Genomic DNA, 13473 nt, shown 5'->3' on the forward strand with positions numbered 1-13473 from the left:
TCCGAAATCCAAGTGACGGCCTTTAATAGGCCAGGGTACCAATATACATCGCTTGCCGCAAACACAACCCATCAACACCCAAACGCCACCCAAACGCCATCATCCAAGCTTTTCCTTCCGATCCAATTGTTATCATACATTATACATCAAATTAACAGGATTGCCGTTTGGGGGGTGCAGGTGATTATAGGGACCTCCTATGCCATTATCGTACCCAGTGAAAAAAGGCTGATATACATTTTCCGGGACCGAGAAGCCAGGACTCAGAAGCTGGTCGACGTTGCTGAAACAAGGAGAACCGGAGTCATTGAACCAGTAGGTATCAGGAATCGTTTGCTCAGCCGTGAGGAGGTTGGAATCTGGTATATGTCCCATAGATGCTTGTGCACTGGCTTGCTGGAATTGTTGATGCTGCTGATATTCTGTGTCGACGTGGGGACTACTGGTGGAGTGACTTTCTGAGCGATGATGGTTCGTTGCCGGATTCTCTACTAAAGGTATGTTGTTTGACTTGGATTTATCGAGCATTGTTTGCGCGCGCTCGAACAACCGGAATATGACGCTGGCACTCCAGTACGTATCACGGAGTTGTGATAGGACAAGCATACAAAGACTAAGTTTGTTCTTGCCAAGTCCGCGACGCAAGGGGACCGAGGACTTGCAATCGAAGAGGTGGATTTGCATTGCCGGAATGATGGTAGTGATTCTGAAGAAAGTTCGAAGTCAGTTCATGCACCTTGAGGATGAAATAGACAGGATATGTTACATCATGGGCTTGAGAAGATGAACCGTGTTAAGTTCTATGATTTTCTCCAACACAGTGTTGGTGTTGGATGCTGCTGTCCGTGCTTGCTCCAGCGCTGCTCTTTGCCATGAGGTTGGCTTCTCAGAGGCCGGTGTTGAGGGCGTACTCAAAACGTATGGACGATAGAGGACTGCCACAGTTGCCCTAGCTAGGAATCAGTCAAGTGCCCGTGCCCATTACAGGAGAGGTTCTTACTCATAAAACAGTTCAAGGTGATACGCATGAAGGAGTAAAAGATCGCTTGCATCGTCGGTGAGGATTAATCTAGGCCTGCAGCTTTGAAGATCTCCCATCGACCTATCAACATCGTCGGCCAATGCTTTTGGACCAGTAGCACGATAATGAATGCGCAATATCCTTCCCAGACTATCACTGATTTTCACAAGATTGATCCACATCTGTGCTAGAATGTCCGATTCTGAAGGGACGAACTTTCTTCTCGTGATAGCCGTAATACTTGCAAGATTCTTCATGATATCTTCAGCTTCGGGTTCGGGAATGTCGCAATCCTCGTGATGGATTCGCATTGGTCGACCTTTGGCTAGAGATATCCATCTATCTCTAACAATACAAGACCACCAAATGCGACGAATCATTGGCTGTTGCGTCTCTGGAAGCCGTTGGCTGCGATTGTTGAATTGAGGACATCGATGGAGGCCGAGCGTTTGGGAAAGAGAGATGGCGATACCGATCCAATACCATGCTCCAGTATGGTCTTGAGGATCGGTATACCATAAGCTCATCAGTATGCATGATTGGATAAGCACAAGCTTGTCCGTGCCGTGATCAAGGTCATATAAAGCCTTTGTGATGTGAGCATGAAAAGGGTAATGTCTTGGGGGCTGCTCACTTTAGCACGCTCATAGAATGTAGTCTTCATAGCTTTCCTCGATGCAAATCCAGCTTTTTGTAAGACATCTGCTTCAACGAACTTAAAAGGATGGCTGTCAGTGGTAGGTTCTCGACTCAAATGTGGTCAACTTACATTCGCAGCTGCTAAAAGCATGCTCCAGAACAGCAAAAGACTAATGTTCTGACGATTATTGTTATCGTATTCTGTCAGAAATGAGGCGGCGTCGATGACCGGGAGGAAGAAGTGAACATGGTGAAAGTAGCATCTGATCAAATCATCGCATATATCATCTGGTGGTGTCACAAACACCCCTTGATGACGAAGGTATTCTACCTCATGAGGCTTCCAAGAAATGTCAGACTGCCTGGGAAGCAGATGAGGCATGGCATCTTGAGGAGCTTCTGGATGACATAGATCATAGACGAAGAATCGTGGTCCTCGTGTATCACCTCCTAGGTATTAGCTGAGTCCCATTTCTTTCAACATGAGTGCCGTACCAATGTAAGTTAGTGAGCTATCGTCTGGTAGCACCTCATCTGCATCAATCGACGCAGTGGGATCTTTTCCACTACCACCTCCAAGACTTGTGGGGCTGTTCTCTGATAAAGATAGTCTTGGCCGGCCAGCAAGTCCTACCAATTGCGATGCTGCATCGCGGTCCTCGCGCCGGACATGTGTTATATTGTTCAACACTTGAGACTTACCATTGCCATTGTTGTGGGTAGAATCGTTCTGTTGAGTGGTTGACGAAGACGTTGCTGGGGTATATGGTGGTTCCTGACTATCTCCATCCTGCTGAGCTGTAGACGATGATGCTTGTAAAGCATTGCGAGGTCTACGGGGCCTTTGGATTACAAAATCTCCATCAGTACACCTTCTCAATATTGAAATACACGGCTACTTACCGATGCTTCTTCCGCGGCACCACCTCGCAAGCAGCCGCTTCGTGAAGGCAATTCGAACACGGGATGCCGGTTCGTGTCACATCACAGCGCACCTTTCGATGATTACAACCTCGACAAGCAACTCGTGAGCGTTTACGAGTGGGACCCTCGCCTTCAGATGCACCACGTATTGGAATGAGCCCAGCGATGTGTGCCATGCTGAGCGGTAAATTGAGAGAAAAGTTTACCGCGGTAGAGAAGTGGGCATGAGCTGGATCTTATCTGGATCCTCTGCGCAGGGGCTCTTTTTTCTTCTGTCCAGCTTCCCCACAATGTTCCCCACGATATCAAAAGAACCCGACGTTGAGGAGAAAGCCGGTGAAGTTGCAACGGATGGGCTTCGTCGACAATTGATGATAAGTTGACCGAGCTGACCGAAGAGAAGACTTGTTGAGGTCTTAACCGAGGATATCTCGGCAAATTCGGCAATTAGGGGGTTTCGCCAATTATAACACAGTCAGCCCGCCACGTTCAGGGAAGTAGGAGACACCATCCTTCGAAACATCTAGCTTTCTTCACGGGCCTCTTTCTGAATCTACGGGTGCTAATTATCCCCGGAACTTTGGAATTCTCGTGCAGGTGGTAGCTTTGAGTACCCATGGGGAACTGACCCTCGTCAGCATTGCGGAGTGCCAACCTAAAAGGGATTTTTCGGTCTGGGGTAGAAATCCCATATCTCATGAGGTTCTCTCCAGAATTTATATATCTTAGAGGGACCCTCCATCGTGGACGCATTACGGAATCTTCCTTTCAAGTACTGCGACAGTCGGTCACAAACAATGGAGCTCGATGACATCAACGGAGGGCTTGCCTCTCAGGAAATCGCAGAGAAGAAGAGAATGGAGGAAGTCGAACGGGCTGACGATCTTACCATGTCAAAGGGTGAGGAAGAAGTTATCGACTATGCAACAGAGAAGAAACTTGTGCGAAAGCTTGACTTCTGGTAAGACTTCACATGTCACGAGAGCCCAAACGAGAATCTCACTCACGATAACAACAGGATTGTCCCTCTTATGATGGTTACCTACACGCTTCAAAGTTACGACAAGGGAATCATGAGTGCAGCTACTCAGTTCGGCTTCAATACCGACCTCGGACTTACGAGGGTCATCGGCCACGAAGCAGACGGCACGGCGATCACGAACAACCAGAAATACTCAAATGCATCAATGATATTCTACATCGGATACCTCTGTGGAACTTATCCCATGATGTATCTCACTCAACGCTTCTCAACATCACGAGTCCTCTCTATTGCCACTTTCTTCTGGGGTGCAGTCGTACTTTCAACAGCAGGATGTTACAACTATGCCGGCATCATGGTCAACAGATTCTTCCTCGGCTTCCTAGAATCTGCTGTAGCTCCAGCTTTCACTGTCCTCGTCACATTCTGGTGGACTCGAGAGGAACAGGCGCTCCGAACTGGTCTCTGGTACAGTTGTGTTGGTGTTGCAACTACTATCTCACCACTTATCAATTATGGACTCGGCCAGATTCACAGCTCACTCGCTTCGTGGAAGCCTATCTTCCTCATCCTCGGCGCTGTTACTGTCTTGTGGTCAAGTGTCCTCTTTTTCTGTCTTCCAGACAGTCCGTTGACCACCAAAGGCTTGACTGAGCCCGAACGAGCAATTGCGATTCGTCGTCTGGAGCGCAACAATGCTGGCACAATCAGCCACACATTCAACAAGGCGCAATTCCTTGAAGCCTTCCGTGACTACAAGCTTTACAGCTGTACTTTGATTATCCTCCTTACCGGTGTCCCCTCCGGGGCGATTGGAACCTTCGGTACCGTTGTCATCAACGGTTTTGGATTCAGTCATTTCGATTCTCTGGCCTTGACTTGCCCTATTGGTGCTATCACTGCACTTTCTATCCTTCTCGGCGGATATGTCACACGAAAGGTCAACAATGTTCGCTATTTTGTGATTATCACTTTTGCGCTCATTTCAATTGCGGGTGCTGCAATCTGCTGGGGCGGACCTCGAAGCGATAGGGGTCTTCTCTTTGCGGGTATCTTCCTCATGGCAGTACAAGTCGCGGCAGGTGGCCTGGCCGTCTCATTGGCTGCCTCAAATGTAGCAGGACATACGAGTAAGTGCACATGCCTCCATGATTTGAGCAAATGCTGATTTGAAAAACAGAGAAAGCCACGATAAGTGCAACCACCTTCATCGGATATTGTGTCGGTAATGTTATTGGCCCCGAGATCTTCGGCGCCTCTCCTGGGCCAGTGTACCATGCTGGATTTGTGGGGAGTTGTATTTGTTTGTGTTTAGTCGTCGTGATTGCAGCTATCACGTATTTCTTACTTCGCAGAGATAATGCCAAGAGAGACAGGATGACGGGCGGTGCACGTCTGGGTATTCACAGCATCGACGAAGATCTGTCGGATATGCAGAATGAGGATTTCCGTTATGTATTGTAGAACAGTGGCTTCTTGAGGGTTCACACATAGGGAAGTCCAATAATTCTCAGCTAAATGAATCAAAATAATTCGCAATTGCATCAGAGTCACTTGGAATTGGTTGTGGTTAATAAAATCTCTCTCTATCAAGTCACGTCTCTCTATCTTAGAAGTGATATGCTCACTGCTGATCGTATGTCAAAGTGCTCATTGTTCTCTCAATTTAAGGACAATTGTCTAAGATACCATTTCTATCTCTCATTGAACATGCACTATCGGAGATTCTCGCACTCTAGCTCTCACCGCGGGGTATCGAATTCCGATGCCAATAATGTGCTATGGACTTCTTCCCAGTCCCCGCGGTATAGACACCCAAATTACCGAATGAGCCGACCCAGCACTCATTTTCGATTAGTGACCCACTAGTCAGTTGATATCTTGGGATGTTCTTCATCTGGGGAACCCATGCTCGCGCGTTAATCTGGGGTCAAATCTATGCTTGTAATACGGCTAGCAGGTTCCGACACCTTGGAGAGGTACGAGTTCGGGCCATGCATGGTGAAGTCAATGAGCTTTTCTCTAGACTATTACTTTTCCGTCCGGCGCTAACAAAGAGAAAGCTGTACGGTGAAGTTTCTGCATGCCAAGTCGAAATGAGCCTTTTGATGAGGATGTCAAATAGACAAGAAAGCCCCTTCTAATGTCAGCATCTATTTTGCTGGTAATTAGACTTTGTTCTACTGCTTTCACATTATTCCCACAATGCTAGTATCTTCTTTCATGACTGCGACTTTGGTCGCTGCTTCGTACTTCTCAGTAGCAGAATGCTTAGCAACACCCAGAAGCAATCCGCTTTCAGCTTACGCAGGCTGTGGAAAAGCGCTGCCAAAGGGACAATCCAACGGCGGCGTCTCCAATGTTACAATCACGAGCGACGGAGTTGAACGCTACTACCTCGTTTTTGTTCCACCAACATATAACCCTTTCATTCCAACACCCTTGATATTGTCATATCATGGAGGGGTCAGAACTGCATTGGATCAATTACAACTGGACGAATTGACGAATCCCGAATTCAACACCGTTTCAATGGTGGTGTATCCTCAAGGGATTGCTGTGAGCACATTCTCAACTTTTGGGGAATAGAATAAGTCACTAATCAAGTCTAGAACTCATGGCAAGGCGTCCCCGGAGACACCGTAAACGACGTCCTATTCACCACCAACATCCTCAACGAACTCGAAAATCTCTACTGCATCAACCCAAGCCGAATCGCAGCAACAGGCAAATCAGACGGAGCAGGCTTCTGCAACGTCCTTGCCTGCGATCCCGTCCTCTCGAAGCGCATGGCAGCTTTTGCTCCAGTCTCGGGAGCTTATTATATTGACACCCTTCCTTGCTATCCTTCGACTGTTGCAATTCCGTGTTCAGCAGGCAGGACGGATGTCCCGATGCTAGCCTTCCATGGCGGGAACGATACTACGATTCCGTACCTTGGAGAAGAACGGAAGAATGAATGCCTTCCCACCATTCCGCACTTTATACAAGAATGGGCTCTGCGGGATGGGTTGGGTAGCAGTAATGTTACTACTCCTTTGGCTGTCGATACGGTCACGTATACTTTTGGTCATGGGCTAGAGACGGGATTGGTGGGGTTGGTGTATGAGTCTAACATTGGACATGACTGGCCGAGTACGGTGCCGAATGCAGATAATATGGTGGCGGGGCATCATGTTGCGAATTATAATGCGACTCCGATCATTTTGAAGTTCTTTGAGTCTCATCCGTTGAGTATCTTCGAGACTCTCGAGGAGCTGGTGTAGTTTAGGAGAGCTTCACAAGTAATAAGGAGCTAGAAAATAAACAGCATAAAATGGTCACCCATAGAACTCATGATCAAGGGTGACAATGACAGGAAATTTTTTTAACTCATGAAAGCGAACACTTCTTCCCCCTCAAAAATGAACCCCGCGATCCCTGATCTCCAAGTCCATCTGCACCCCATCCTTGGCAAAACGTGCCCACCTGCGAACAAAGGGCGTTGCCTTCCAGCCTCAGGAACAAGTCGAAAGTGATATTCTCCTCTGGCATCTCGTACCGTCCCCGAAGCATCACACGTCCCTCCACTTTCTCTTCGGCAAATTTGGCGCAAAGGGGTCTCTCGCTTCCCGTCCCGTCTCTGCAAATTGCCGAGGATGTCCCCTTCCGACAACAAGCAGTCCACCTTCCAATTGCAGTACTCTGACCCGTCTGTTGATCGTAAAGGTTGACATTCGAGACACATGATATACTCATAAACGTACCTTCCATGTCCTCTGGAATTTCCAAGACAATAGCAATTCGTTGACATAATGGAACCTCGATTCTCGCTCCCAGACTCAACGCCTCGTTCGAGCAAAACAGAGCTGGTGATTGGCGGGGTTAAAATTTATATTTATGGATTAGAAGAGTTGAAGAGAGGGTCTGGGGTTGAGATAGGGGTTCTGCATTTGGCTCATATGCGGACAAGGACGTATCTGGTTACGGAAGCTATTGCGCATGAGGTTTTGCATCGGTATAGAAGTGATGGGAGGAAGAAGAGGTTTGAGCTTATTGCTGTTACTATGGATATGAGGAATCATGGGGAGCGTGAGGTAAGTCTTTTCTACTCCAAGCCTTTGTACTTATCAAATAATGTTCAATAGATTAGCCGACAAGCCAACCTCACCTGGAAAGATGGCAATGAGAATCATGCGTAAGTCAAACTCAATCACACTTAATGAGAACATTAGCTAACAATAATTCTAGCATGGACCTACTATCCGTAATATCAGCCTCAACCCAAGACTTCAAACTCATCTTGGATTATCTCCCAACCTACTTCCCCCAATTCACAAAACTCCACAACATAATGCTCGGCATCTCCCTCGGCGCCCACACCTCCTACCGCCTCGCCTCCCTAGCACCCTCCCAAATAGAAGGCTACGCCATCGTAGTCGGCTGTCCCAACCTCTCCTCCCTCCTCCTCACACGCCTAGGCATCGACCCCTCCCTCCTCAACACCACCACCGCAGAACTAGGAAGCATCCCGTACCCGCACCTCGAAAAAGCGATGAACAAAGAGCAAAAGCGGCGCTGGCCGCGCGCCCTCGCCGAGTTAATCCGCGAAGGCGATCGAAAGGTGTACGAGGAGTTCCCAACCGATGTCCCGATGTTGATATGCGGCGGGAAACAGGATCCGCTGGTCCCGACGCTCCATACGGCGGCGTGGTTGGAGAAGAGGAGGGAGCATGTTTTGGTGCCAGGGGAGGAGCGGAATGTGGAGGTTTTTGTGCAGGAGAATACGGGGCATAGTTGTACGAAGGAGATGGTGGTGGGGATTGCGGTGTGGATTGGGACGTTGTTTGAGGTGAAGGTTGTTGAGAGTACGCCTGTGTTGGCGGAGGCGCGGTTGTAGAGTTTGAGGTTGGATAGAGGTGTTCGATAGAGCTTGGAATAAGTATAGAAACCTTAACATTTTCTTTTCGAGCACGTGAGTCTTGCTATGGAGCCAATTCTCATGATGAACAGAAGTAGCCAAGCAGCTCGAAACAGGGTATGTGAATTTAATAGACTAAGCAAGTGTTAACATACTTAGATGTCCCAATGACTTCAAATCACAGATGTTTGCCTGAGCAAAGATACTCATAACCTCTGCATAGAATTAATGGTCTGCTCCCCACCACCCTCCTCTTTCTTCCCATCCTCAATCCTCTCCACCAAACACGCCGTCCCATACGCACAAACCTGCGAAAACGTATTAACCTAAACCCCACCATTAGCACCCCTCTCTTCTCTCACACCCCCCAAAAAGAAACTCACCTCCGCCTGATCAAACCTCAACGCAACAACCGCGTTCCCGCCCCTCGCCATACACTCCCCCACCATCCTCTCCAACGCCTTATCCCGACTCGCATACATCAAATTAGTAAAATACCGAATCTCGCCTCCGACACTACTCCTCAGAAAGGCCCCGATGTCCGCGCCCCAGTTGCGGGAGCGGACCGTGATGCCGTAGACGGTGCCAAGGATCTTGACGACGCGGTAGCCGGGCAGGTCGTTCATGGTGCTGGTTATGACGCCGTGGGTGTCGATGAAGCAGGACGGGACGGGGATCGAGTCGTTGGCGTCTTCTTTGGATTTCCCTTTGGAGGGGGGTTTGGAGGAGTCTTTTGTTGTGGTGGTCATGGAGGTTGAGGGGTGGTCTCCTGTGCTGGATCTGCGCATTGGTGGTGCTGGTTGGGCAATTGGAGCGTGGGCTTTCTTGGTTTGGTTGTGATGCTTCTCGGATTGATGAGTTGAGCTGAGCGTTTCCTTTGCTATATCACTTTCTGAAATTTTCGAGTCGTGAAGAGTCGACCATGGACACAGGAGTTTCTTATATGGAATGATATTGCATCACACAACGACCAGGTGTGATGTCTTGGAATTTTATGGCGCAACCTTCGACCGATGCTGACCGAAGGGATCACGTGTGTCTTCCTTCTCTGGGCAACAATACGATGATGCTTGTTGTTGTCGGAGCCGTATTGTGATGATTGCATTTCCAATTTCTCTTTGTTCAGCTCGTTGTGCGGGGTGGTGATATGCTCGAAAAATCTCCGATTCGTTGATGACCGAACGCCACTGTCGTCCTTCCCGCTTGTTAATCTGTTCCATCATTCATTGCCTATAATTCAGCTGAAAGGCTATGTTGAGATAGTTCGGAGATTCGGGAGAGTGTCGAGGGCTTGAGGCACGTTGGTTGTATTGTTGCAAATGGGACGCGGGCTTTTCCCTGATCGAAGTCGGCGGTCGACTATTACATCAAGTGATCTCACCCACCAAAGTCTATAGCTGTCAGTAACCTATCTCTCCTCTGTCTTCAACACTCACCTGTATCTCTCGGCGGCTTCGGTTTTGGCTGCGACGCTCCATCTCCCTCTCCCTTTCCCTTCCGTCCCACCGGCAGAGCCGTCATAGTCTCAGCTCTTCCCAGTATCTTGATCCTTGAAAACAAATAAAGTACGAAGCCGTATCGAAACAGCAAAGTATGAAATTTCGAAAGTATCAGTAGTAATTGCATGGCGAAATCAAACACAAATTTTCAGTTCTAGAAGGAAGAATGACAGAAGCCTCCAGATATACCCAGAAGTTTCCATTTTGCCCTTTTGATTAGGTAGGTAGCGTGGCCACCCAAGCTGCCTTGTCGCCTAGACAGCTGCTGCTCCTGGTCACCGTCGTTCAGCTGGACAACGATAGACCCGAAACAAGATTTCCAGGGCAGCTCTATCAGAAGACAGGCCATGCTTTCCGTTAAAGACTCATACCCCCTAGGCTCACGACCAGTTTCTGCCCCCACTCCACGCGGCAAATTTGGCATTCTGATCCTGTGCTTGCCAATCATTTCCCTGTGCCTCTCCTCTCGGGATGGAAATAGAAACAAGAAGACTCCTTTTCTTTGCGTCTGAAACTCTTGAGAGGAGAGTTTACTTTGGAGAGTTGTTGTGATGTTACAAGTCGTCGCCGCGTCTGCTGCCCAATTCTGACCCAAATGGCGGCCCAGTGACGGGAGATGTACAATCTAAGCGCCAGGAACGGCGGCTTGGGACTCGAAACCGTGTTGTTGGATACCTACTTAGTAACCCATAGATGCCCCCTGATGCTTTGCCACTTTGCCCCAATCAAGCATTCGTTCCCCCTTTCTAGACTCCCTCCTCCCAGAAAGAGTGAAGGTGGGGCCGTTTCAGCCCTACTTTGTTTCTTGGCCTGGAATCTTTATTTAGAAGAACCGGTTTTGCTGACGTGAGATAAGGGCTCTCGGTAAGCGGATTCAGAAGGGCGTGTGTGTGTGTGTATAAATAGAAATTGACCTAGTTCAGGCGGCCCAAAAGGAGACCCCGTCACGTGGACGAGTGGTGATGCATGCAGCGTGATACGAGACAATGACCGGCAGGTAGCGATGTGCAACAAACCACGTTGATGGGAATTTGGGAAGTTGTCAACACCAAATGTTCTTTTGACAACTTTGCATTATCTGGGAAGGGGGAGGAAGGGAGGGAGGTGATCAGGGTGATTCAGGTTGTTGAAGGGTTAAATTAACGCACTTTGTACTAGATAGATACCGCTGAGTAACGCCATGCCATGTTACAATCCATCATACACCTTCCTGAATAAATCGAAGTGCTCCTTACGATAGGCGATACTTCCTTTCATGTCCCTGACGCCCTTCTCTCTGAAATCCAGCACCACTTTCCGCATCTTCATGGCCAAGTCAATTAATTCCTCGTCGCCAGCTAGCAAGTCTTGATTGGGTTTGTCGTTGAAATCGAGAAGCAGGGGATTGGAGGAACGAAAAAGTGCGAAGTGGGTTGAGAGGACGAGTTTGAGGGCATTGAATTGGAACGACGCATGTTCAGATGCTATGAGATATTTAGTCTTGAGGATATTAGTTTTGGCAGCAAACTTACGTATAGTCTTGAACCTGGAATAAATGTTTGACAGATGGCTACTGCTGAGACAAAGCATTCGAAGCAGCTGCCAGAATACAAGAGCTACAGGGTAAATGTGCTCTCGTGCAATATACCCTAGCGAGCGGAAGACGATTCGTTGCAGCATCTTGTAGAGGTCTTTCTCGGCCAGCTTTAGACGTTGATAGAGAATCGTATCAATTGAGGCTTCGATGGTGCGATATTGAGAAGTGGACTGGTTGCCGGAAGCCTTATATTTAACGCCAGCACGGAGTACAAAGGCAATGGACGCTGCTCGAAGCATCGCTGCAACAAGTTCAGACTGTATTTCAGTGGTCAGTCGATTGTCATCAGTCTGGAGTTACAAGCTTACTTCAGGCAAGCCTTTCTTCAGATAAGCAGTTCCTAGTATCACCGCAGCTGTGGTCGGATAGAACTTCGGACCAGCAGCATGGACAAATTTCGACGCATACTCAACTGCCCACTGCTCGACTTGAGTGCCCAATGCCTCGTGATCCTCCAAAATTAAAATTTCAGGGCTTTCGCCATCCGTGTCTGTAATCTGGTTATTTGGGATCTCGGTCTTTCGGATTGCAGCTCTATCAGCCGCACCGAAACTATCAAGGGACTTTGCATAAGCCCGAAGCTTGATCGTGTGAGAAATTTTCTCGATGCCATCAATTGTCACATAGCAAGCACCAGAACTTTGTATTGGCAGCAATGGAACCAAGATATCGAAGGATAAGACACGTTTGGTAGACGAATGTTCAAAATCTGTACCCACAGTCAGTCAAAGAAAATCCATCAATACAATTTTCTTACATGGATGTATCGACTTCCCGATGAATGGACTCTCTCGCTGACATTTGAGATCATGAAGACCACGTCCATTCTTCAAGCAAGATGTACAAGGCGTGCCTATAGAACACTAAAATGCCATCAGCACCTGGTTCGCTTCAACTTTCTTTAACTCAAACTTACAGTTCTCTTACGAAAGCGACACTGATGACATGCTCCAGCTTTCCTCACATCCTGTGCCGCCTTTCTCACAGCACCATCGAGCTTCTTGCGCTTCTTCACTGTAGTCAATGCACCAGGAGCATTCTCAAACACACCAACGTATTCGGCGAGTTCTGTCTGTGATGTTACCTGGCGACTCTTCTTTGCCGGAGGAGGTCCTGGAGATACGTGTTTCCTTTTTGGGATTGGCGCAGCTGACTCTTTGTTCAAGCCCGGTGTCACAGGAGTATTCTGATTGCTCATTGACCATTGAAGAGGTACATTTGCTGGTAATGTTGTCGATAAGGTGAGCCTTGGCTTGACATCTGAAGTGGGATGCGACGTGACAGAAGCGGCTGTCCTCGGACTGAAGCCCATCCAATCCGAATCTTGAGGCCTATGTAAATTATCTGCATTGTATGGCGAGTTACTCGGGTACCTTGATTTCTCCAAGATAGGCAAATTACTCGGGGGAAGATACATATGTTGATTGCCCATAGATGGTGACTGAATTTGAGGAGGGCCTGGGTACTCTGTCCTGCCATGATTCGAGAGTCCGTGGGAGGATATGTGATCGAAGGACTGTGAGTCTAAACTGACGCTGCTGTCGGTTCTACAATCTGTGAATCCGGGTGTCCAAACGTCTGCCGTTCCAGTGTCAGATGCATCTTGGTAAGGCCAAGTCTCATTGACCAGCATCGAGCCATCATGCGACCAATCCAGAAATCCGTTCCAAGAATTGAGCTGAGCTGGGAACCATAATTGCGTGGTACAGACATCGACAGTATCGAAATGGCCATCAACGTAGCCGTCGGTCGCTGGTGACGAGCTTGAGATATCGTCGTGAAGACTCTGGGACTTCTCTTCTTTTCCCAGCCCCTTCACGGGGAATTGGCGCATCATTGCCTCCATTGAGCGTAGATGGGAGAGCGCATTCGTCGTCCTCTTGAGCTTTTTGATCCTTCGCGAGTGCCGGCGAGGGTCGACGGATGTGGCAG

At 48.4% G+C, this 13473-nt stretch overlaps 6 protein-coding genes across 6 annotated transcripts; 3 read left to right on the forward strand and 3 right to left on the reverse strand.

Moving 5' to 3' along the window:
- Positions 1-132: 132 nt before the first annotated feature.
- On the reverse strand, positions 133-2042 carry LY89DRAFT_590938 (uncharacterized protein; the record flags this gene model as incomplete). The annotated part of the gene is made up of 5 exons (XM_018209626.1): positions 133-706; positions 767-949; positions 1001-1608; positions 1656-1736; positions 1791-2042. The coding sequence occupies 5 exons, from the start codon at positions 2040-2042 to the stop codon at positions 133-135; spliced, it is 1698 nt and encodes a 565-aa protein (XP_018068261.1).
- A 1432-nt stretch (positions 2043-3474) lies between these two features.
- LY89DRAFT_590649 (MFS general substrate transporter) lies at positions 3475-5030 on the forward strand (the record flags this gene model as incomplete). Its single annotated transcript, XM_018209603.1, has 3 exons — positions 3475-3545; positions 3603-4696; positions 4747-5030. 3 exons carry the CDS (start codon positions 3475-3477, stop codon positions 5028-5030), a joined length of 1449 nt encoding a protein of 482 aa, XP_018068262.1.
- Positions 5031-5789: 759 nt separating this feature from the next.
- LY89DRAFT_698990 (carbohydrate esterase family 1 protein) lies at positions 5790-6832 on the forward strand (the record flags this gene model as incomplete). The annotated part of the gene is made up of 2 exons (XM_018217022.1): positions 5790-6125; positions 6179-6832. The coding sequence occupies 2 exons, from the start codon at positions 5790-5792 to the stop codon at positions 6830-6832; spliced, it is 990 nt and encodes a 329-aa protein (XP_018068263.1).
- A 528-nt stretch (positions 6833-7360) lies between these two features.
- LY89DRAFT_708985 (uncharacterized protein) lies at positions 7361-8445 on the forward strand (the record flags this gene model as incomplete). Its single annotated transcript, XM_018217723.1, has 2 exons — positions 7361-7637; positions 7781-8445. 2 exons carry the CDS (start codon positions 7361-7363, stop codon positions 8443-8445), a joined length of 942 nt encoding a protein of 313 aa, XP_018068264.1.
- Positions 8446-8558: 113 nt separating this feature from the next.
- On the reverse strand, positions 8559-9356 carry LY89DRAFT_149822 (DUF74-domain-containing protein). Its single transcript, XM_018205389.1, has 2 exons — positions 8850-9356; positions 8559-8792 (listed from the first exon to the last, which is right to left on the reverse strand). The coding sequence occupies exons 1-2, from the start codon at positions 9252-9254 to the stop codon at positions 8673-8675; spliced, it is 525 nt and encodes a 174-aa protein (XP_018068265.1). The 5' UTR covers positions 9255-9356; the 3' UTR covers positions 8559-8672.
- Positions 9357-11153: 1797 nt separating this feature from the next.
- Positions 11154-13375, reverse strand: LY89DRAFT_736910 (uncharacterized protein; the record flags this gene model as incomplete). The annotated part of the gene is made up of 5 exons (XM_018220186.1): positions 11154-11428; positions 11477-11798; positions 11850-12250; positions 12299-12404; positions 12458-13375. The coding sequence occupies 5 exons, from the start codon at positions 13373-13375 to the stop codon at positions 11154-11156; spliced, it is 2022 nt and encodes a 673-aa protein (XP_018068266.1).
- Positions 13376-13473: the final 98 nt, after the last annotated feature.

The sequence above is a fragment of the Mollisia scopiformis genome (assembly GCF_001500285.1).
Source record: "Mollisia scopiformis unplaced genomic scaffold LY89scaffold_18, whole genome shotgun sequence".
NCBI classification, from domain to species: domain Eukaryota; kingdom Fungi; phylum Ascomycota; class Leotiomycetes; order Helotiales; family Mollisiaceae; genus Mollisia; species Mollisia scopiformis.

Bases quoted from the DNA above. Each gene is read 5' to 3' on its own strand.
- LY89DRAFT_149822 (XM_018205389.1), bottom strand. From the start codon at position 9,254: ATGCGCAGATCCAGCACAGGAGACCACCCCTCAACCTCCATGACCACC. The intron at 8,793-8,849 runs GTGAGTTTCTTT...GGTGGGGTTTAG, and splicing joins TGAGGTTTGATCAGGCGGAG to GTTAATACGTTTTCGCAGGT.